The 24,056-nt window shown below is 37.0% G+C and overlaps 1 protein-coding gene across 2 annotated transcripts; it reads right to left on the reverse strand.

The window, feature by feature from the left end:
- Positions 1–1,448: 1,448 nt before the first annotated feature.
- LOC139138561 (proline rich transmembrane protein 1B-like) lies at positions 1,449–19,907 on the reverse strand. Of its 2 annotated transcripts, XM_070706989.1 has the most exons (5): positions 19,750–19,907; positions 12,534–12,597; positions 4,918–4,977; positions 3,032–3,187; positions 1,450–2,260 (listed from the first exon to the last, which is right to left on the reverse strand). In XM_070706989.1, the coding sequence occupies exons 2-5, from the start codon at positions 12,567–12,569 to the stop codon at positions 2,111–2,113; spliced, it is 402 nt and encodes a 133-aa protein (XP_070563090.1). In that variant the 5' UTR covers positions 12,570–12,597; positions 19,750–19,907; the 3' UTR covers positions 1,450–2,110. The 2 variants fall into 2 exon arrangements, with proteins under 2 accessions (XP_070563091.1, XP_070563090.1); XM_070706990.1 differs by lacking the exon at positions 4,918–4,977 and having other exon boundaries at positions 1,449–2,260.
- Positions 19,908–24,056: the final 4,149 nt, after the last annotated feature.

Here is a 24,056-nt window from a genome sequence, read left to right on the forward strand (position 1 = left end):
ACTCTTTCTAGACCATCGCCTAAAATCTGTGGGTGGAAAGTACCTATTCAAGTGTAACTTCGATTTTAACTCACTCAGCCTGCCCCTACCGAGATTCTACCAAGAAATGCTTGAATCCTGGTCGGTCTGCAATGTTGAGGTCAATGACTCTGAGATTGACATTACTTGTCAAACAATTTGGAACAACAGAAATGTTCTAATTGGAGGGCATTCTGTCTATAATCCAAAGCTAAGACAGAAAGGGTTTGAATTAATATTCGATTTACTTACCGAGGAGGGGTATCTGTCATGGGAAAAATTAACCAACAAAAACCTCCAAGGGAACGAAGTCCTCCTTCTTTATGGAGCAATCACATGTCTCAGAGTTAGGTGGCCGGAGCCATTGCTGGTTGAACCGGTGTTTAAAGATGAATATGAATATGTGTTTTTAATTGTAACTTTCGACCCTCCACAAAGTTACCAGGGAGAGCATCAGAAACGCCATTTACAGTAAAGAGGAACTAAGTCCAATTAATGAACGATATTATGAAAGAGAATATGACTTTACTGGACCATGGTCTCCCATATATAGTCTACCATTTAAGGTAGCCATAGACACAAAAACACGTGTATTCCAGTTAAAACTTCTTCATCATATTCTATACACAAACTACGACCTATCTAGAAGAGGCATGGACCAATCACCGCTCTGTTCATTCTGCCAAAACAGCAACGAGACACTAGATCATCTTTTCTACACCTGTAAATTCACTGAGACCTTCTGGAACGAGTTTCACACATTTTTCGAGGCATCTCTCAGTTTGTTCACGAGACATAACTTAAATGAAGTGCTCTTTGGCGTTGACGGTTACTCTGACATTCATAATCACTTGCTACTGTTAGCCAAAAGACACATCTATGCCATGAAAATGAAACAGAGTAAACCACACTTTGCAGCTTTTATGTTGCAAGTGAAATTCAACTACCATCTAGAGTACGAAATAGCTCTGGAAAAAGACAAATTAGAGAGACATTGCAACAAATGGATTTCAATTTTACACAAAATTGTAGATAACTAAGCACTGTACTTCATTTTTATCTTAAGTTCATGTTACTAAAAAAATGTTACCAATAAAATAATTTTAAATACAAAAAAAAAAAAAAAAAAAAAAGTATTAACACTCCATCAGTAAGGCACACTGATCCGATAAAGTGCCAATTTATCATGCCTTATTTGCTATTTATGGAAAAAATCTTGACCAATATCACAATTTTACGTCCCAGGAAAGTCTTATGTTACCAAATGAGAAACATTGATATCAACTTGTCAGTTTAGGGAAAAAAACGAGTCCGACTGGCCGGTGTCAATCCTTATTGAAATATATATATATATATATATATATATATATATATATATATATATATATATATATATATATATATATATATATATATATATATATATACATAAACACTTTTTTGTAAACTATTCATAAATAGGCCCTATATCGGAACGTGAGATTCAAAATTTCGTGAAAATAGTTTTATCATCATCACTATCTAACCAGAAACCTGTTGTCTGCTTTTCTTGAAAGCAGTTACACGAACACAATTGTGACTGTGTGCGTGTTCCCGGTATGAACCAGGACCGTTTCCCGGTTATCCCACAATGCATCGCTGTGGCCTTATCAAACATTAAACACATATTCAAAACAACAAAGATATACTGATTTTGTGGTGTACAACGGTTTGTTATACAAGAATGACAAAAATTTACAATGCCAAATAATGCCTCGTGTATTTCGTTATCCATTGTCGACGAAAACATGGGTTAGGGTGTAACATACCCGGCGTATACCCTACAGCTTAAAAGTTATATGAGTACCTTGCGCTTTGTATACCCTAGCGCGCTCTGCATCATGGGAACTGGTAAAAGAACGATACAAACAAAGTGAAGGTTGAATATGCGCTCCTTCAGAGTTCAACATCACTCAAGCCTGTCAAGCGACCATTACCCTTCAGAAATAACACACCCAGAGAAAGGGAACGACAACTTCAAGTTTACCGGGGTGAATCTCGACGATTGCTGCCAACTACTACAGTAAAACGCATACGTCAGTCAGGAATGTTCTCAGAAGCTGAAGTTTGCGAATATGATGTAGAACATGAAGATGTACCAGAGTAGCATGCCGCAAACGATAGAAGCGGCCGTGAATCGTTTGGAGTATGTCGATGCCTGCCTAGCTGTGGCCATATCTCCTCTCTGTTTGGCATCTTGAACCTGCAGTGAGGAAAGTAGTCGAGTTAAATCGTAGTTTAGAATATCTCTCTCTCTCTCTCTCTCTCTCTCTCTCTCTCTCTCTCTCTCTCTCTCATATCTGTCCGATGATTGTAAGAAGATTGTAAGATTCAAGAATCTTAAGTACTAGCTATTATTGCTTTATTCTTTCAGTAAAGCTTGTCATTGTGTGTGTGTGTGCGTGCGTGCTTACATCTCACTCTCGGTTGTATATTTACAGGCGCACAAATTCACTCACCATAAAGGAAGTCTCAATGCAATTTACAAACTGCGGAGTAAAGACTGGACTATTTCATTCAAGTATGGCGTTGGCGATGATACAACATTCAACTGATATATTCCGGATATAGCAAAGATGGAACCCAGTTTTGACAGTTGGAGAAAAAACAATTTTTGCCATTTTTGATCCTTTCTAGTCACAATTCCACTGATATTACTGCAGTAAATCACCTCAGTATTAAACGGGTATAGCAGAGTTATAGGAGGGTTTGACAGTCCATCGCTCTCTATCGCTCGTGCATAGATGTAATTCATGGTCAAAATCTCGTGGCCAGGTGTCGCTGCCTGTATTCATGTGCCCTTTACAGTGGCAGCAACTAGTGGTCGAAAACCACAGGCTCGTTCCAGGACCAGATCGTCTAAATAGAGGATAGGTGCGCCCTAATTTGAAAAAAAAAGACTTTCTAAACTAGCCAAAACAAGAAAAATAGCCACATATTTGCAGATCAAGTTTGTAGGCCGATTACAGTTTACCTTTCGCGAAAATAACACGGCCGGAATACCACAGGCAAAGCAACAGCAAAAGGCGGCAAAAAACGAATACTGGAGGCAGTCGTCGGGTCCTTCCTTCAGCTTGTCAACATCTTCGACGACCGCTATCTCGATGGCAGTTTCCTTGGCACCAGAGTCCTGTCGGGGAAACGTACGTATTTTCAAATTATCTGCGAACGAGGATAAGAAATAAAAAGTTTGTTTCTCATCCTAGACATATTCCAAAAATGATGCGATGACGCGGCTTTTTTTCTTCTCTTTTTTATTCGTCAACCAACAAGAACATGAAAAAACGTGAAAACAACATGGGAATGCACACAGAAATAAATGCACAGCAGTATTGCCTTAGTAGTTTTGTATAGCAACAGTGTGATTTGACTTTTAGTGCAGCAATGCTCAGTTTTGACAGCTTACATGTATTTTGTTTTCAGTTGTGTTATATACAGCGCTATGTTTTGCACTATCTTCGCCAATTTTTGTGGGTTTTTTTCCATTTTATTTCCTCATGAGCAGAAAAAAAGGTTGACGCGGCAGGTCTGAATTGACGCGCGCGAGGATGAGAAACAAACTTTTTATTTTTCTTGGCCTAATATGTTCTGTTACAGCACTGTATGTGTCCTGACAATAACATTATTAGATGGCTTCAACCACGTCATGTATCAGAGTTGACAGTATTTTGTAGAATTATTGCCTTGATGTACTAATTTATGACCTCCAGGAAAGTTATAGAGCTTGAACAAAATGTTAGTCGGAATATCATGCTTATGGCGTTGAATGCCAAGTTAAAGTGCCTGGCTATAACTTTACCTTAAATATTCCGATGTATTGCTATGCAAAATATACAAGCGGAACATATACAAGCGGAACACGAGAAGAAATTACAGTCGTAAACAGCTCTAGCCGTTGGTTACGGACGATTAAATCTCGGGATGGGTTGGTTACAAGTCAAACAAATACGGAACGAACACTGTGGAAAAATATCTTTTCAAACTTGCTTCTTTTGACATAATTGTTTAATGGACGCAAAAACGAAAACAATTGCAATATCCTGGAGCCCATACTCAGTCAAAAAACGGAACAAATTGTTCGATTTGTGGAGGTATAGAAATGACCTCATTCTGACCTCTCCCACCTTGCGAGATCAATTGGTCCTCCCTTGGGCTAGTAAGTATTATTTCAAGGATTTCCGCGTAAAGTTTATAGCGGTGTCGCTTTCACCATCTGGAAGTCCTGTTCTGACTTGTTAAAATAGAATTTGGAATAATCTCTTCCAGTTTTGTGAATGGTCCTTGAGCTCGCCAGGTAGGAAAGGTGCCGAGGATATGTGCAGATGTACGTGGAAGGCAAAGATTAAGATTTTGGACAAAGTTGGTTCTTATGTACGGCAAAAAAATATAATGAGTTTTGCTTGGCATGACTTTATACAGACATCGCATCAATGTTAGCCCTCTTAGTCTTTCATAAAGACGAAATATATTCAAGAATACACAATACTCTAATAAGATATTCACTATAATACATGTTACCAAAGATGAAGCAAGATATGTACGGACTCTCTCTCTCTCTCTCTCTCTCTCTCTCTCTCTCTCTCTCTCTCTCTCTCTCTCTCTCTCTCTCTCTCTCTCTCTCTCTCTCTCACACACACACACACACATACACATATACAATTTATTACAAATACACACACACACACACACACACACACACACACACACACACACACACACACACATATATATATATACATATATACATATATATATATATATATATATATATATATATATATATATATATATATATATATCATATACAGAGAGATTGACATAAAGAGATAGAGACAGAGGAGCTAACGAATCGTGCCTCACCGATTTGACAAGTTCTCTGAAACTATCATCAGGTCCTGCATCTGCGCTTTCGTTGAAATCCTAATGATTCAATTGGGGACAATAATTCGTGTAAATATATGAAATATGATGCCACTATGCTGACTACACGGGCCACGAACAGTTGAGTATAATCAGTATTACTACTAGTTAAAGGGACAAAGTCGCCCATTTTTCATGAATTTTGTTTGGTACGAGATACTACTTATATTGTTTGACATGTTGAAAGATACTGAATGGGTGACCATGAATGGGTGACCATGCATATACTTGACCCCGGTTTTAGACAAATTAAATGAAACCAGTGCGAAAATGAATTAATGGTCATTACCATTAATTCATTTACGCGATGGTTTCATGTATCGTGTCTGAAACCTGGGTCAAATATATGCATGGTAACCCATTCATTCATTATTATCTTTCAACATGTCAAGCAATATAAGTAGTATCTCGTATCAAACAAAATTCATGAAAAATGGGCGACTTTGTCCCTTTAAATCGCCCACGAGACTTGGTCAATCCCCATTGCTTTCAATAGTGTTGGGGTAATCAAAGTGAGGGAAATTAGGAGTAAGCGGGTTACGTACGTTCGCTATTGTTACTATTATTCAGTGTAACTGTGTGAAATACGATGCGATTTTGATACAGACATTTCCGACTATGCGTTAGGGCGAGAAATTTGACCAGCCTGAGCGTAAGTGGACAACCCGGTGATAATCAACGGGAGTTAAATATGGCTACAGCCGATTACTGACTGAAATGTTGGAATCGTTCCAAGGTTGAACAATCTATCTTTTTTTTCTTCCGTGAAAGTTGATACCGCGGAAAGGTGATAAATTTTGTCAGTATAAGACCCCGCACGGATGACCCTGCAGGAGGTTAGGAAATCTGTACACGGAAATGACAGGACATTTTCGAAGCTTCAGCAAGTTGCCAAATCTTGTACACTGATAAAGTGGCCGAAAACGACACAGACCCTATTCAGTTTGTCATCGCGTCGTTCTGTTAGAGCTGCGTCGTTCTGTTTTGACCTGCGCTCTTCAGTTTGTAATTGCGTCGTTCTGTTTGAGCTGCGTCGTTCTGTTTTGACCTGCGCTCTTCAGTTTGTAATTGCGTCGTTCTGTTTGAGCTGCATCGTTCTGTTTTGACCTGCGCTCTTCAGTTTGTAATTGCGTCGTTCTGTTAGAGCTGCGTCGTTCTGTTTTGACCTGCGCTCTTCAGTTTGTAATTGCGTCGTTCTGTTAGAGCTGCATCGTTCTGTTTTGACCTGCGCTCTTCAGTTTGTAATTGCGTCGTTCTGTTTGAGCTGCGTCGTTCTGTTTGATCGTCGCTCTTCAGTTTGTTTTGTTGTAATAAAGGGAAAGCAACTCCACACATCGTTCATATCTGAGTTGTTTGCATTTTGTGTATAGATATGTGTATATTGTGAGTGTGTATCATGTTTGATTGTTTTATGTGAGTATTGGTTAGCCATGGCGAATGTAATAAAGGGAAAGCAACTCCTCACATCGTTCATATGTGAATTCTTTGCGTTTTGTGTATGATTCTATGTGTATGTATATCATGTTTAGCTGTTTTATGTAAAGGTTGATTAGCCATGGCGAGACGTACCCGTAATTTACGTGTCTTGCTGTTAACCAACATTGGAGGGGAGAGACTAGCGTTACACTGCGATCCTTTGAAGCTACGTTTCGAAAACAGAGTTTTCTTCATCAGTCACTTAAAATTCATTTTTGATTGGTGAGACATGTTGAATGATTGATTGATTTTATGTGTTAATATGTTGTTCCACTGAAGTTTGTTGTTCAATTACGGAAGCTATGTCTACGGTTTGGTCTTGTTGTGTTTGTGTATGCTCATGTGAATCGGAGTGCCATCTATTGTAGCTTTTGTGAAGTCTGGCATATGTAAGTGTATCGCATACTTCTGTTCCTTCTGTATGCGATTATTGGTTGCTCGAAGGTTTGCAGCATGAAAAAAATATTTGGGACAAGATTTCACTGACGTTCTTGATCCAAAGCTTAAATAGTATAAAATCATGGACTTTTGTATGAAATACAGCAAAAACGGGCTAAGTGTCAAAGACACAAGGAAAAAAAGCTGGAGCAACAAAAAAGGACCTCGAAATTAAGAAAGTGAAATAGAAAAACATGAAAAGACATTGATGAAATTCAGAGAGCTTTAGATGATATTTACGAAGTCAAAACACAAGGTATTAGGCCTATTCAACATGCTAGAATAAGATGACATGAGCTTGTTGAAAAAAGCAATGCTTATTTTTTGAAGCTTGAAAAGAGAAATCATTACAAAATCACATTCGTAAACTTCAAGCATCTACAGATTTAAATGAAATTTTAAACACGCAGAAAGAATTCTATCGAAATTTATACCAGACTACACATTGTTTTCCTGAAGAAAAACCAGAAGAGTTCACTGGCGATTTCCATATTCCTTTACTGTCAGAATTACAGAACAAATATTGTGAGGGTTATTTGAGTCTCGAAGAATGCTACCAAGCTTCGAAAAACATGTACAGTAATTAAAGCCGGGGAATGGCGTTTCTGGCCCTTGTATGGTAATTTAATTGTACTGAGTTTCAACTATATGTACACGTCCATATGGAGAGTTGTCAGTGTCAGTTTCCCAAAAGACCAGCAACCATTACTTTGATTGATAAAAAGAAAAAGATCGTCTGTAGCTGAAAAATTGGGGACCTATTTCTCTTTTAAACTTTTATTATAAAAATTGTTGCCAAGGGCCTTTTAATTCGAATTTCAAAGTTTTATCGGAAATAATTTACCCAAATCAAGCTGGTTAATATGTGAAAGGTCGCTACATCGGTGACGCTGTTTGCAAGATTTTAGACTCAATACACTTTACAAAAGAAAACGATATTCCATGGTATTCTACTTTGTATTGATTTTGCCAAGGCATTTGACTCTATCGAGTGGTCTTTCCTTTACTTTGCTTTAAAGAAATTTAATTTTGGTGAATCTTTTATTCTATGAATCAAAGTTTTATACTGCGATATTTCTAGTCATTAATAATGGTGTCACCTCTGGTTAATTTTAAGTTAGCAGCGGTTCAAGACAAGGTGATACTCTTTCACCTTACTTGTTTTTAGTTTAGAAATTTTGTCCATCGCCATTCGTCACAACATTCAAATCGAACAAAATGAGTTAAAATTGCACAATATGCAGATGACACCACTCGAATGTTATCAGATGTGAAATCTGCCGAAGAATTTCTCAGAGCAGTTGACTCATTCGGCAACATCCCCGGCCAGAAGATCAATAAGGAAAAGAGTGACGCACTATGGTTAGGTAGAATGAGAGATTGTATATACACACATTAATCGACTCAATGTACTGCATCATTTAACAAAGGTAGAAACGATGTGTGAAGTTGCCCTCACTTTCCTTCTTGTAAAATTGCTCAAAAATGCTCAGGATGTAAACTGTCTGCTCTACCACGCCATTATACCACGAAATTTATCCACTGAACCTACTTGAGGCGATTGATAAAGAAAGTCCGGCAAACTTTCGAAACATAGCCTTAGTGTCGTACGCAGTGACTCAACTCTGGAGCACAGACTGCACCGACATTTATATTCAGCTGTCTCGACGTACCTATTCTGTTCTGTACACAAGACAGTGAAACAAAAATACACACCACCATACATTAAACGCAATCAACCAATATGTGAACGATGTGTGGAGTTGCTCTCCCTCTACTACCTATGACTCCACGGGCACCCATGCCAAGTTGCAATGGTATTCTCCATGTGACCGTTCAATGTTTGTTACAAAATGTTTATTCCAGTACTTCCGTGTTATGCTGAAAACAAACTGAAGAGCACAGATCAAACAGAACGATGCAGTTCAAACAGAAACGACGCAGGTCTAACAGAACGACGCAATTACAAACTGAAGAGCGCAGTTCAAAACAGAATGACGCAGCTCAAACAGAACGACGCAATTACAAACTGAAGAGCGCAGGTCAAAACAGAACGATGCAGCTCAAACAGAACGACGCAATTACAAACTGAAGAGGGTCTGTGTCGTTTTCGGCCACGGTAGTACACTGATAAAGTGGCCGACATGGTACCTGAGACCATTTTAGGTAAATTTTCAAAAAAAAAGTCGAAAAATTAAGTCCGAGGGGGGGGGGGGGGGGGAGTAAGCAGATGTATTTTATATTGTATTTTGCGGTTACTTTAAAGGGACAAAGTCGGCCATTTTCCATGAATTTTGTTTGATACAAGATAATACTTATATTGTTTGACATGTTGAAAGATACTGAATGGATGGGTGACCATGCATATACATGTATTCGACCCCGGTTGTAGACACGATAAATCAAACCATCGCGAAAATTAGTTAATGGTCATGACCATTTATTCATTCTCGCGATGGTTTCATTTAATTTGTCTAAAACCGGGGTCGAATATATGCATGGTCACCCGTTTATTCAGTATCTTTCAACATCTCAAACAATATAAGTAGTAGGCTATCTTTTATGAAACAAAATTCATGAAAAATGACCGACTTTGTCCCTTTAACTACCAGTAAGGAGTCACTCAACACTTCGTATGGCAACCCTTCCACTAGGGTTATGCGCGATCATACTTGTTTATAAATATGACCTTTCCAACAGTAAAATTGCAGTGACACTAGCACTCCAACTGACGACAAACCTAACCTTTGTTGTTTTGTCTTTGAAATGTCCACCCGACGACCTGGACTGGTGCCATGAAATTAATAAGGATGTGCGTCACAGTGCTTGGCGACAAGTAACTTTAATTTTAATCGCCCTGTAAAATCTGTTGTGAGAGCATTCTTTCGAGTGTAGTGCAGGTAACTATTAGAAAAAGATCGACTTCAGTTTTGTCCTGTTCAGTCACCCGATATCGTAGTCTACATGTTGGACTCCTGCGTCAAATGATGCCTGTGGCCATATTTGAAAATCCCGTTCATTGGTATGCAGTGTCAGTTTATAAATACCATTTTCACGTCATAATTTCAAAGTTACCTTTTGAATGGATAGGCATTGCGAAAAACATGGGGAAGCTGTCGTAATGATAAATGCACAATTGAGATTGGACGCCTGCCAAGCATAGAAGGAAAGCACTGCAAAATAAATCGGCAGGTAGTTTCTATTACTGTGGACACGAGATCATTATCTGATAAGTATTTTATTTTTTCATTTTAGTAGACATCTAGAAATGACTTCTCGTTTTTTGGACATGTCAAATATGTAGCCTTTGCACATTGGTGCCTCACTGTTTGTAGACATAACACTTAAATTGTTTGCATATCATTTTGGGCAAACAACGCCCTGGCGGCGCAACACTTGGTGCAATGTAGGTTGGACAATCATGTAAATGTACTTCCCTTAGAATATCCCTGATTCTTTATATTTCTGAGGGTTATATTGTCTGTGGTTTCACATTATTAGTGTTATTTTTTTTTCATCTCGCAGCCTTTCTGAAGCAGCTCAGCTATATGAGACACCGGCCGATTTAACTCTGCTGCTGGGCGACCCAGGTTGCAGATGAGACACGCATTGTAATACTGGCCGTGAAAACTATGCTTGCAATTTAAATACACAATACATACTTCAGATGATGTCAAGATTCGTGCGAGATACCAGAAGTGCTGTCATCAAAATGTCTACATAATCTTCTTGACACTTCACATATACTTGACGACAAAGCGATAATCAGTTGCCTGTTTACGTAAAGGATTATTAATCATTTCCCTATGACACAGTCACAGCCGCCTTGTGTGAGATTTTGGGAAACATGAAGGAAAATTTAAGCAGCATGATTTAAGGAAACAAAACGTTCATAGGTTTCTGTCGGGCATTAACGGTGCACTACACCTAAAAGTCGAACGGGGACATATCTAAATCAGATGATATATTGACCATGTGACCAACAATCAGAAAATTATCCTGAACATTTTATTCGATCATATACAGATTTCATCATCATTTGAAGAAATCAGAACAAGTTATAACTAAACCACTACAAGCAACATTTGAAAGCTGGTGGACAAGCATTTTTACAGAAGTATATGCCTTGACCAAAGTGAGAAATTCGCCGCTCAGAATTTAAATGTGTAAATATTTATTCTCTTCACAAATCAGAAAGAAGTCATCCCCAGCAACCTATAAACCAAATTTGAATGCTGTCACTCAACAGTTTCAGAGAAGCGTATGACTGAAATTTTATTTGTTCACAATGTTTCTGTCTCTAAGTACTTTTGTCGATCAGAATAATTCTAAAAGCTGTCTCAAGGTTCTAATTGATGCCTCCAACACTTACCTTTGATATTTTCAAGTCCCCCGTCAATTCTCCCCCCCCCAGGTGTTACTGAATGCAGCCTAAATACCCCGCAAGTCAAAAGGGACAAAATAGCCACTCCATGACCTTTTCCCTGCATTGGCTGTGCTACACTTGAACTTCCTTGTGCGAGCCATGACGAGACACCTTGGCCCGAACAAGAGTTCTCGTGAATCAAAGTCTTATAACACAAAAGAATGTCGTCTGGGGTGTTACGTTTAATGCCAATATTAGCACCCCGTCGGCGTGTAAAACCGTTTCCTTCTACGAGAACCCAGGCGAGTCATTTTGACTCTATTGTGAGTTTCCGGTAAACAGGCATTATCAGAGTGTTCACTAGAAAGTGAAATAACATAACACGTTCGTTTGAACATTGTACTTCGGAGACCCGATATAGTGCATGGTATGTTATCAGCATGTCCACAAATTTACAAGTACTTGTACGGTTTCACAAGTAGAAAGAGTTCGTCGCAGGATTTATCAATGGGAAACTGACTGAAACTGGTCTGACAATTTCGCTACGGATCTAATCACCGACACCACTCACTTCTGGAGTTTTTTTGTCTTTTACGGTTTAATCACTCACGACATTTTTTATGATTTATTTCAAAGTCCCAGGGCACTGTTTTGATCACGAACGATTCCCCTTTGTACAATCTTATCAACTGTTGACATAGACGGGTTGTGCTCTACAATAAAAAAGTCAACAAACTTCTTCCTTTTCTCGGTTCATTTACAGTTTGAAAATAGAAAACAAGAGATAACACAGAAATCAAAAGTGATTCTAAAGACCAATTTATGGAAATTTTTCATTTGCATTTTACTAAACTTTATGGGTTGCATTTTACTAAACTTTATGGGCCATTCAATTTCGGGATAGATATAGGAATGAGGTGATGCAAATATTTTTACTTTCACAGGATTGATAGTTTCCCCTGGTACTATAAACACGCAATTACACCACCACCCCCACCACCCCATGTTCTGCGCAGAAGCAGAAAGGCCGTCATTTGTTTAAATAATAATTACTTGGCACTGAAAGAGTAGAACTTTTATATGACTTACGTTATATTATTTAATGGAAACAATTTTACGTTTCGACACTCGTGATTGACACGTGACAATACTTGTATGTCACAATAGGGTGTTCAGCTTTGCCGAATTTCCAGATACAATGTTTCACAATACAATATTCAGTGTGAGAAAAATCAGAAAACAAACAACGAACGAACGTACAAGACAAAAAACTCACCCCTTTTTCCTGGCTCGGTCCTTGTTCCGCAGACATTTCTTATGGTCGAGTTCGGATTGAAGACCTGATTGAAAGACAAAAGCAAACGGCATGACGACCGTTGGGTACAGCTACACAAATTTGCGTTGAAGTTTCCACGAATACTCAGTGACAGTCGGAAAAATAATCATCAGTATTTTCTGTTATGCGTTGCTATAGCTTCGGCAGATTTATGACTGGCAGATAGTTTCGACATAATTTCATAATAAGAGATTCGAAAATAATTTATTGATCGCCGTTATTATTCACTTGTTAATCAATCTGGAAAAACTGTCTTCCGACGTTTTCGGTCTGTAAATAATACAAATTTGTCTTGAACATCGTTGACAAGTTTTAACAAATCTTGCAAATAGTTTCATTTGCCTGTCATTCAACTAAATGCAGAATATTTGGTCCACAAATGCCAACAGGATACATCACTTAGTATACGGATTTCCACATGGTTTATCCGCATTTATAAATGTAAAATATTTCCTGTATCGCGAAACATAAGTCTGCCCCGAATTGGTATGTTCATCTGTCATATAATATGACACAGACGAATTGAGCATTTTTTTACACAACCTTGTAATCACCACGTTCCACTATTCTTCCGTAACCATGTACGTGTCTTTCGTTATTCTTACATTATGTATAAATTTGTTAAATATTAATAATAAAAATGTATTTTATCGATAAAAATAGCTTGTATTCTCATCCCACCACCCACCCCGTTTCAGGTTGTTCAGACTTTGCATGCTAATTGGCAGTCACAGGAACACCTAATATGATGAATATTCATGAATGCAGAGACCAGACTGGTGAAAAAATAGGTTCTATATGTTATGATTTAATCGTCAAGGTGTCAGGAACCAACGCTTTCAGTGTTCAGCTTTGTGTTTTCGTAGTGGCAGTTGTAGCTGGCTTTTCGGTGATTTTAGAAAATGTGGATGATGGTGGTTTCCCGCCAAATTTAACAGAAATGAACAGTGTATATGACAAATGTTAGGGAGCCGCAATTATTTACGGCCGAAGGATGCAGCGGAATTACATCAGAAACTCAGAAATTCGAGTACCCCCCCCCCAAAGCCAACCCTGATGAATTTGAGTAACTTGTGTTAAAGAGTAAAGAGCAAATAAGACAAAGAAAACAAAAATTTAATGATGAGAATTAATTTACATTTGGTTAAAAGATACAACGAATCTCTATCGCTCAGGTATTTTGGACTATGACAAATTATTTCCTTGCCTTGAAAATTGGTTTGTTATGGAGACAGTCTACTGTTTTGTATACTTTATAGAAATAGAATTAGTTTTCTTAACACTTTCTCTCTGATACTCAGTACCCTATATAATGGAGACTGGATGTTTCTCATGCTTGATCACACAAGTATACCATTCTTTTTGAAAAAAGACTCATTTTGTAATGATAGTCAATATACTTTATAGTGTATATATATATATATATATATATATATATATATATATATATTATATATATATATATACACATATACTTGAGATGTACAGATAGCTCCAAGTGTTGTTCTAGCGTGGTTTGATAATAGCGGATGAATAAAATTCTTCTTCAACATCTTAAACCTGATGAACTCCTTCTTTTAGGACGAAACGTTGTATCAAAATTACCAACAGAATAAACAGAAAATATACAACCAGATCAGTAGACGTGTGCAATTTTATATATATATATATATATATATATATATATATATATATATATATATATATATATATATATATATATATATATATATATATTATACACCTACTGCCGTAACCTATGGGAGTTTGACCGTCCAATATTTTCCGTATTTTGTATAGTACGCGGAGTCCTGAATACGGGAGACGCGCGACGCGTCTCCCGTAGGGTTTGTAGCAATTTTATTTCAACAATCGCGCGCGTTCCACTCATATTGCGCGTGCCGCATCCCTCAAAATTTACCATAGAATTAGTTTATACGGATTAATGGAGGGAGGTGTATAATAATAGGGTTATACACAAAATACGGCCCTGTAAGGACGAGGGCTCAGTGAGTGACGTATTGGACGAGCCGAAGGCCCTAATATATATATATATATATATATATATATAATATATATATATATATATATATATATATATATATATATATATATATATATATCATTGTACTTCGTTTAACCTATAGTTTTTAATTCTTTTCTATTTTTGTATTATTTCATAAATGTACTAAATACTTCAGCACATTTCCCAAACAAACTGTGTAGCCCCTGAGCAATCCCCCTTGAAACTTTCTCTTTTTTAAGTGAACCCCCACGGCATTCCTCAATCACCACGCCGTAAATAATGTCGGCTCTCGTAGAAAACTCATGGAACAGCGCCGCTTGCCGAGAGTGTGAGGCAGAAGGATACGTACAAATTAAAATTTTATGTGTTGGTCATTTTTACAAATCAAAAATGATTCCCTCCAGCACTCTAAGTTTGGAGTCTACATCAGAACTTGTGTGCGCTGTGACCTTAACCCTTTTCCGCCATACAGAGTTTCATGTACGTTTTCAGCCGGGGTTGTCAGTACCTTTATCATGGAACATCTACAGAAACAACTCGGTCAGCATAGGTTGACCTCAAAACCTCGCGTCTGACCGCTTTTTGGAGAACATACGACATAAACACGAGAAAAACATATGTTGGTCGTCTGATATCGTTTAATCGTGCATTGTAAACGACGCGACCTGTGCGTACATATGGCAGGGTAAGGAGTTTTTAAGTGTGTTTGCATGACGATCTGATAACCTCCCTGTTTTATTCAGACCCCTGGGACAAGCACTGTCTGTGTATGCAAACGTTCTGCGCCTTCACAATACAGCCCTTTGAAGTAAGGTCACGACCCTATTCCAGCAAGATATCGTACGATCATGTGACATCTGAACACGCAGGGCAATACGGTAATAATTTCTGCATTTTCTCTTCACCCATGCTATACCCCAGTATCTCATTCTTTGAACAAGCCAGTTCTACAGGGTTCCATCCACTTTACTTCGCGAAGAAAGAAACAAGTGTGGTTGTAGAATTCATGTGTGCGTGAGAGGTCATCTGTTGGTTGAAGGGTTATAGGTTGCATGTTAGACGTAGTTCTGCTCCTTGGTTTTCACGTTTCTGCAAACTACACTGCTGAACATCCTAGAACAGATTAAGTTAATATTCTAGAGAGTCGCTCTTACTCCAGCCTTTTTGGATTCACCGCCATTTTCACACATCTTTAGCCCTCTTAGGTTATATGATAGATTGGCAAAAATGTTCGTTCTCTTTCGCAAAATGCCATGTGATACTTTATTTACACGCAAGTAATAAATTTTAGTTTTATAATTCTGAGTTTCGGGTCGTGACGTAACATCACGTCGCGGTACGATTGGTACTGAAGGCGTTCGTACGCAGCCTGCCACTATCTATGTGACAAAAAAGTTACAAAGAAAATTTAAAACTATCTTTCTAGACTGAGTTTTCTATAGGATTAACAAATGATTTATGAGTTACCAAACAGGTTTATACTTTCACACTAACAGAATCGGCGCATGCTATCCAGTGTTCGATGCAGCGAACAGCGCCACGCCGCGCCGCCGATCCTTGTACATAACATGTTATATAGCTACCTGCAAACTATAGAGGTACGTCTTCCGATCTCTCGGACAATGGTGCATGTAATTACGTGATTCATATTCAATTCCACATGTCCCAATAGCAAGTAGATTTGAAAACCAAGCATAATTTGTTGTTGTTGTTGTTGTTGTTGTTGATGATGATGATGAATAAGTTTAACGAAGCTATAGATCACAGACAGTAGAGAAGTCAACAACAAACGCACCAGCTTGGGTATATAGCTGCTAAATATCTCAAACTTGGCTATTTTGCCAATCTAGCAATCCCGCACCTTTACCCATAAAGGTGAGGGATCGCAGGATTGCCAAAATAGCCGACATTGAGATATTTAGCAGCTATTCAGCTACGAAAGTTTACAGCCTCGGTACACAGGATAATTAGCAGCTATTCCGCTATTGTGTTTTCGGACCTCATGACAGAAACTTTACTACCTGCTTCAGCTATTCCGCTTTGATACCAAAATCCCTGGCCATTCATCTATTAAAGCTAATTACCGTTTTTAGCTGCTATTAGCAAATGTTATCAGGCTATTAGCTGGCTTTAAGCTATTTTCTTATCAATATAATTCATGCAAAAACATTCATTTTTTTCTGTATTTTTGCCTTGCCTGCAAACTCATACTATTATCATTCAATTTTGCACACGCTAAATGAGATGGCATATAATTCATTTATAGTGTATTGTACTATTATCTGATTTATTTTTGGCACATTTTAAACATTTGCTGACAAACTTTCGGAAAATACACTCTTTTCTAACTCGAGGGGTTTGCAATGCGATTGCTCTTGCAATACGGCACCCTTATCTTTCTCAATTACACCAAGGATTCCCACGGCTGATCTGTGGAGCTTCCGTTTGTTTTCATGATAACTTACTGGTGGCGGTTCTTTGTCTGATTTAGCACCTTTGTAAATCAGTCATTCGTGTTTAGTCACTGGCATAAAGTTAAAACCTGTAAAGTGAACAATACACACTTCGATTCTCCCCTTCCGTATTAACTTAAAAGTCAACAAACAAAATAATTGCCGTGACGTATGTTCCAAATACACAATGGAATTAGGTATTTCTAATTATAACCCTTTGAGCGACCAAAGTCAATTTTTGTCACTTTTATAAAATGTATCCCAGTCAAATTTTTTCAAAATTTTGCCAAAATTTTGATGAAAACTGTAGCCATTAAAATGTGATATCTGTTTGGTCCAAAATTATCGAAAAAATTACAGAAAAATTCATAATATTGGTAAAATGTTGCACTAAAATTTTAGAGGGAAAAATTACAGCACTCAAAGGTTTAAACCTGACGTTCAATATTACTTTCTCGTCGGTTCTACCATATTTTCGCACATCACTCAACCTTTAACAACGGCTTACGTAACCTGCTTAGCTCTAGGATGATAATTATCGTACAAATACTAGTGTAAATTCCAGAGTATTAAAGTATTAATTGTCAGTCGTTTTAAAGTCTTCTATAGGTTTTGTGTTTCAACCCCTAACAGGCATGCATATTTACATCTCGAACAAAAGATAATGCAAATTCTGTCACTGTTATTTTTAATCAGGTATTCGTATAAATGTCCTGACATGCAATCATTTGCATGTCAGGACATTTATACGAATACTTGATTAAAAATAAGTGACAGAATTTGCATATCTTTTGTATCACATGAAACATTTACAAGCAGAGACTAACATACTACTGTACACCGTTCAACCAGCCCTGTGACTGTCTTTATATTATTTTTTGGTTCTACCAGTTTCTCCTGATCATGTCATTCTACCACAGTTTTTTTCATGCCACTGAACGAAACCCTCACTATGTGTACACTTTTCGATTTCTTTAGCTTTCAATGCAAAATAAATGCCATTTGCCATGGTTGGTAGAAACTTACACCTGCATTACTGAAAACAGTGCCCATGTAGAATTAGTATTACCTTCTTGGCTATACAATATTTATTCAGTATATTTATGAGACGTCTTCTTATAGATACATAAGTGAAAAGTCACGCTCGTAACTTCCTTTGTAAGTAGGCCTTCTCAGACGTGTCCACTCCGTCGCTGGTAACCAGCTAATATATATGGCTAATAGCAGCTAATAGCGGCTAAAAACGGCTAATAGCTTTAGTAGCTGGATACCCAGCTCTTCTCAGAAGTGACCACTCGTTAGCTTGTAGCCAGCATAGCTTGCTAAAAACGGCAAAAAGCGACTAAAAACGGCTAATAGCTTGAATAGCTGAATAGCCAGCCCTTCTCAGAAGTAAAATTTGTTAGCTGGTAGCCAGCTAATAGCTCGCTTACATCAGCTTTTAGCGGCTAAAAACGTCCTGTGGAAAATGAAAATAGCTTGAATAGCCAAGAAGAGCTAAAAGCAAGCCATTCATATGGCTAATCTAGCCATTAGGCCTACCCTCCAAGCTATTAAGGGGGAAATTCAGCAATCCAGCGATACCGCACCGTATTGGTTACGATACAAAGAAGTGTGATCTTCGCTTGCACGAATCCATGGGCTTTTCTTTCGCGTCGGTTTTGAAGGACAACGATTCACATTTTAATACCAGACCTGTTACCGATGCATGCATACTACTGCAATATGGTCTTTTACGTTATGCATGACGTCTGCTATAGTGGTGTGCAATTTCTCTTCGGCGCCAAATGAGTATCCCTTCACTACACCAATCCCAGCAACACCTTACAGATAAGACAACAGGTGTGGACTGAAAGTGATAGTTTTCATTTGTAGAATAACTTTCTCTGTCATTATAGGCCTTGGTGCTCGTTGCAGTGGCACAGCTTGATTGCTTTGACCAAGGGCGAGGAATCACGTTTAAAATGGACGGGAAAAGCTAACTTTTCTTGCAAGTTGTTGCCGTAAGGAAAGATGAGAAGCCAACAAATGAACATTTTTATGCTGGCGATTGCATCTGCTGGCCAGTTCTGGTAAAATCTTTAATTCTCTGAGAAGAAAAACATCACCTCTGCCCTACTAGTTAAGAAACAGTTCAAAGTTCAAGGAAATTCGAATACTTAGAAGAGCTGTAAGAGATGCAGCGTTGTTATAGTATCTTGCTTTTACCTTCACAAGAATAACGATGTGTAAATCAGTGTAAAACCAATCAGTCCGCGCGTCTGTCGTCATCATCATCATGGCGCGCGGGGATGTGCAGCCGCAGAAAACTATAGATGTAAAACCAATGCACATTGGAATGGGGTAAATCTGTCGTTTTCAAAAGTACATGATTTACAAGAATCGTTGTTTGACATTTTCCACACACCGATTTATTTGTAAATGATTTTTGCGCGCGGCGCGGAAACAAAACGCTGCCTCATAAAGAAATAATATTCACTTCAATTCAGTTCATCGTAAATGCAGTAATTTGACTGAGCAATGTTGACTGTCGACATGTCGAGTACAGCGGTGTTGCCATTTTGCCAAAGCTTGTTGTAAAGATCGCGCGAAATGAAAAGATATTCGTGCATGAACTCGGTGACTACACGACCAGATATTCAAAAATTAACACATCTAGTTGTATTTTTTGACATACCTGTGAAAATTTCTCACAAAATCATCAACGTTTGCGTCTTGCACGTCAAGCGTCTCCCTCGGTTCAACGCGGGTCGGCGTTATTATTGACAACAAGGTCTTGAAGCGCATGCGTTATTCCTTGTTCAGCGATAGTGAGCATGCATGGCATGGCAGCGGCAGTTTGACGCAGGCAAAGTAAACGCGTAACGTGAGGCATTGAACCGCAACAATTATGATAATTAGGCTATTAGCGAAACGTGTGACATTTGAGCGACCTCAGACGCAAAACACGCACACTATACCTTCTACGCGTTCGCGTGCACGTGTGCCACACCACCAGCTGAAAACAACACATAAGCTTATGGCCTAAGCTTACATTTAGATTTTCGTTCCATGCTGCACGGATTCGGAATAAAGAAAACTAAAAAGCCCTTTGCCCAATTGCTTTTTATCTATTGACCACTGAACATTTCTACCTCACAATATCGAACGATAATGACTGTTTTGTGTAAGTATTTGGAGTAATCACTGTGGAGGAACTGCTGCATGCTAAGTCGAACGATACATGTGTAAGCCCTTATCGGTACGATATTCGTTTTGCTTTGATAAAAATCCATAGATACTGAGTCAATTAGATGGAGAATATATATATGAGCCCTAATTCGGTTTGTGACTGCATATTTAAATCACAGTCTCTCTACACACGGAAGGACGTTGTTTTGTTGGTGGGTTATGGGTCACTGACTAGGTAAGCTTAAAGGAGATGTTTGTCCCAGTTTCTTTTGCATTTACTTGTATGCCAAGACTACACCTGAAAATGTAACTCATATTATGTTCTATATGTATTTGCCAACATGATTTTGTCTCATCAAAGAGAACATCGAGACATGCAATATCAAGTATATTCAAGACTTCATTCGTTTTATTCATAAGCCTCATTATAAAATTGATACATGTAATCGTTCATGCATACATAATTTTGTACATAGATTCATACATACATACATACATACAAACATACATACATACATACATACATACATACATACATACATACATACATACATACATACATACATACATACATACATACATACATACAAACAAAACATACATACATACATACATACATACATACATACATACATACATACATACATACATACATACATACATACAATACATACATACATACATACCTACATACATACACACACACATACATACATACATACATACACATACATACATACATACATACATACATACATACATACATACATACATACATACATACATACATACATACATACATACATACATACATACATACATACATACATACATACATACATACATACATACATACATACATACATACATACATACATACATACATACATACATACATACATACATACATACATACATACAAACAAACATACATACATACATACATACATACATACATACATACATACATACATACATACATACATACATACATACATACATACATACATACATACATACACACACACATACATACACACATACATACACATACATACATACATACATACATACATACATACATACATACATACATACATACATACATACATACATACATACATACATACATACATACATACATACATACATACATACATACATACATACATACATACATACACATACATACATACATACATACATACATACATACATACATACAAACAAACAAACTTAAACTTTCCACCATGAAACTTTCAGCCATTCTCTTACTAAATCAAGAATAACCAGATATGAACTGAATATGCTCACGTGTTTTACAACAGGTTCATTAATAGTAGTACGCTTCACCGAACAATAAGATATATATATGTTATCACTGAATGAAGCAGGTTTTTTCAACATCGCACCATACTTTAATCACTAATTACAAAACTTTATTTAATAATTTAATATGCAAATGAGCTGTTAATTAACTTGACACTGCTCAATGCTTCATGGGACAATTAGATATCCATCAGATCAACATTTGTAGCACGTTTTATTTAATTTAATGCAGTAATTTTAGAGTAATGTCACTAATTACAAAGTTCATTAAATATGCAAATAATCCCTATATTAACTTGACACTGTTCAAGGATTCAAAGCACAATTGAATATTTATCAAATCAATATCTGTAGCACGTTTCACAAAATTTGGTGCCGTAATTTCAGAGTTATATACCTAATTACAAAGTTTATTAAATATGCAAACGAACCCTTAATTAACTTTACACTACTAAATGCTTTACAACACAGTTAGATATCTATGAGATCATTATATGCAGCAGTTTTCATCACATTTGATGCAGTTATTTCGGAGTAATATGACTGCTTATAAAACTTCATGAAATATGCAAATGAGCTAATTATTAACTTGACACTGTTCAATGCTTCTCAGTACAATTAGATATTTATCAGATCAACATTTGTAGCAAGTTTCATCAAATTTAACGCTGTAATTTTGGAGTCATATCACTAATTACAAAGTTCATTAAATATGCAAATAAACTCTTAATTAACTTCACACAAGTAAATGCTCTACACAACAATTAGATATCTGTCGGATCAGTATCTGCAGCAGATTTCATAACATTTGGTGCAGTTATTTTGGAGTTATACCACTAATTACAAAACTTCATAAAATATGCAAATGACCTATTCGTTAACTTGACACTGCCAAATGCTTCTCAGTACAATTAGATATTTATCAAAACAATATCTGTACCCAATTTCAAAGACTTGGGTTCCGTAATTTCAGAGTTATATACCTAATTACAAAATTCATTAAATATGCAAATGAACCCTTAATTAATTTCACACTACTGAATGCTTTACACTACAGTTAGATATCAGTCAGATCAGTATCTGCAGCAGATTTCATCACATTTGGTGAAGTTATATCGAAGTTGTATGACTAATTACAAAACTTCATAAATATGCAAATGACCTATTTATTAACTAGACACTGTCCAATGCTTCTAAGTATAATGAGATATATATCAGATCAATATTTGTTGCAAGTACCATCAAGTTTGGTGCAGGAATTTCAGAGTTATCTCATTGATAACAAAAGTTCATTAAATATGCAAATGAGAAGGTAATTGACATGACACTCATAGTATCATCATAATGTTCTGAGATTGTCATCTGTGAAAAGTTTCATGAAATTTTGTGCAGTATTTCTTGATATATGTCTACACTGTCATTACCGTCTCCATAGGGAAACCATTGTACGGAAAAAAACGATATTGCATAACTTCATTAATATGCAAGCCACACTAACCAAAATCTAATCAGTTCTTGCAAGTAGCATATGGTACCTGTGTACCAAATCTGACTTGAATCCGTTCAGGCGTTTTTGAGTTATCGTGTAAACAGACAGACAGACAGACACACACACACACACACACTAACACACACACACACACACACACGGACAGACAGACAGACATCGCTATGACAATAGCCAACGTGTTTACACACGTGAGCTAAAAATCGGGGTCACCGTCCAAATTTTGGTACTAGAGAAACAAATTAACAAAGATTTACCGATATTCAAAATTCAAAATGGCCGCCATCCCTGTGTTAACTCTATGGAGAAAAAATAAAATTTTTGATTTTCGAAAAACTAAGCCGGTGAAAAGTCTTCTTACACCAAGAGCTTTAAAATGAACCCCCACAAGTGGTAGATCAGAAAAAAATTGTAAAAGTTTGAGAGTCTGAATCTCTGTCCCCGAGGCGCGTATACATCTTTTTTTACGTACCTGATTAGGCCTAAGTCTTACTTTTAGGACGGAACGTTGTGTCAACATTACCAATGCAATAAGCTGAAAGTTTCCAGCATGATCAGTAGACGTGTGTAAATACAGTCATATATATATATATATATATATATATATATATATATATATATATATATATATATATATATATATATATATATATATATATATATATATATATATATATATATAAATGACATATTATAACTTAAAAGGACACAGTAAACTTTCCGATTTCCAAATTGCTCTCCCCCCCCCAAAGTTGTGTCCAGCTCTGCCAAAGGTATTAGTTTTTACAATATTTCCTGTATTGCGAAACACAAGTCGGCTTCAGTATTTTGATCTGCCATTTATACACAGGCGAATTGGTCATTTTTTCGTAACCTTGTTTTTATAAAATAGTAAGCATGTGACTGTTAAATATTAATTATGAAAATGTATTTTGTCGATAAATAGAATTGTATTCTCAGAATTGTATTCCATCCCA

Source organism: Ptychodera flava, chromosome 8 (genome assembly GCF_041260155.1).
Source record: "Ptychodera flava strain L36383 chromosome 8, AS_Pfla_20210202, whole genome shotgun sequence".
Lineage (NCBI taxonomy): Eukaryota > Metazoa > Hemichordata > Enteropneusta > Ptychoderidae > Ptychodera > Ptychodera flava.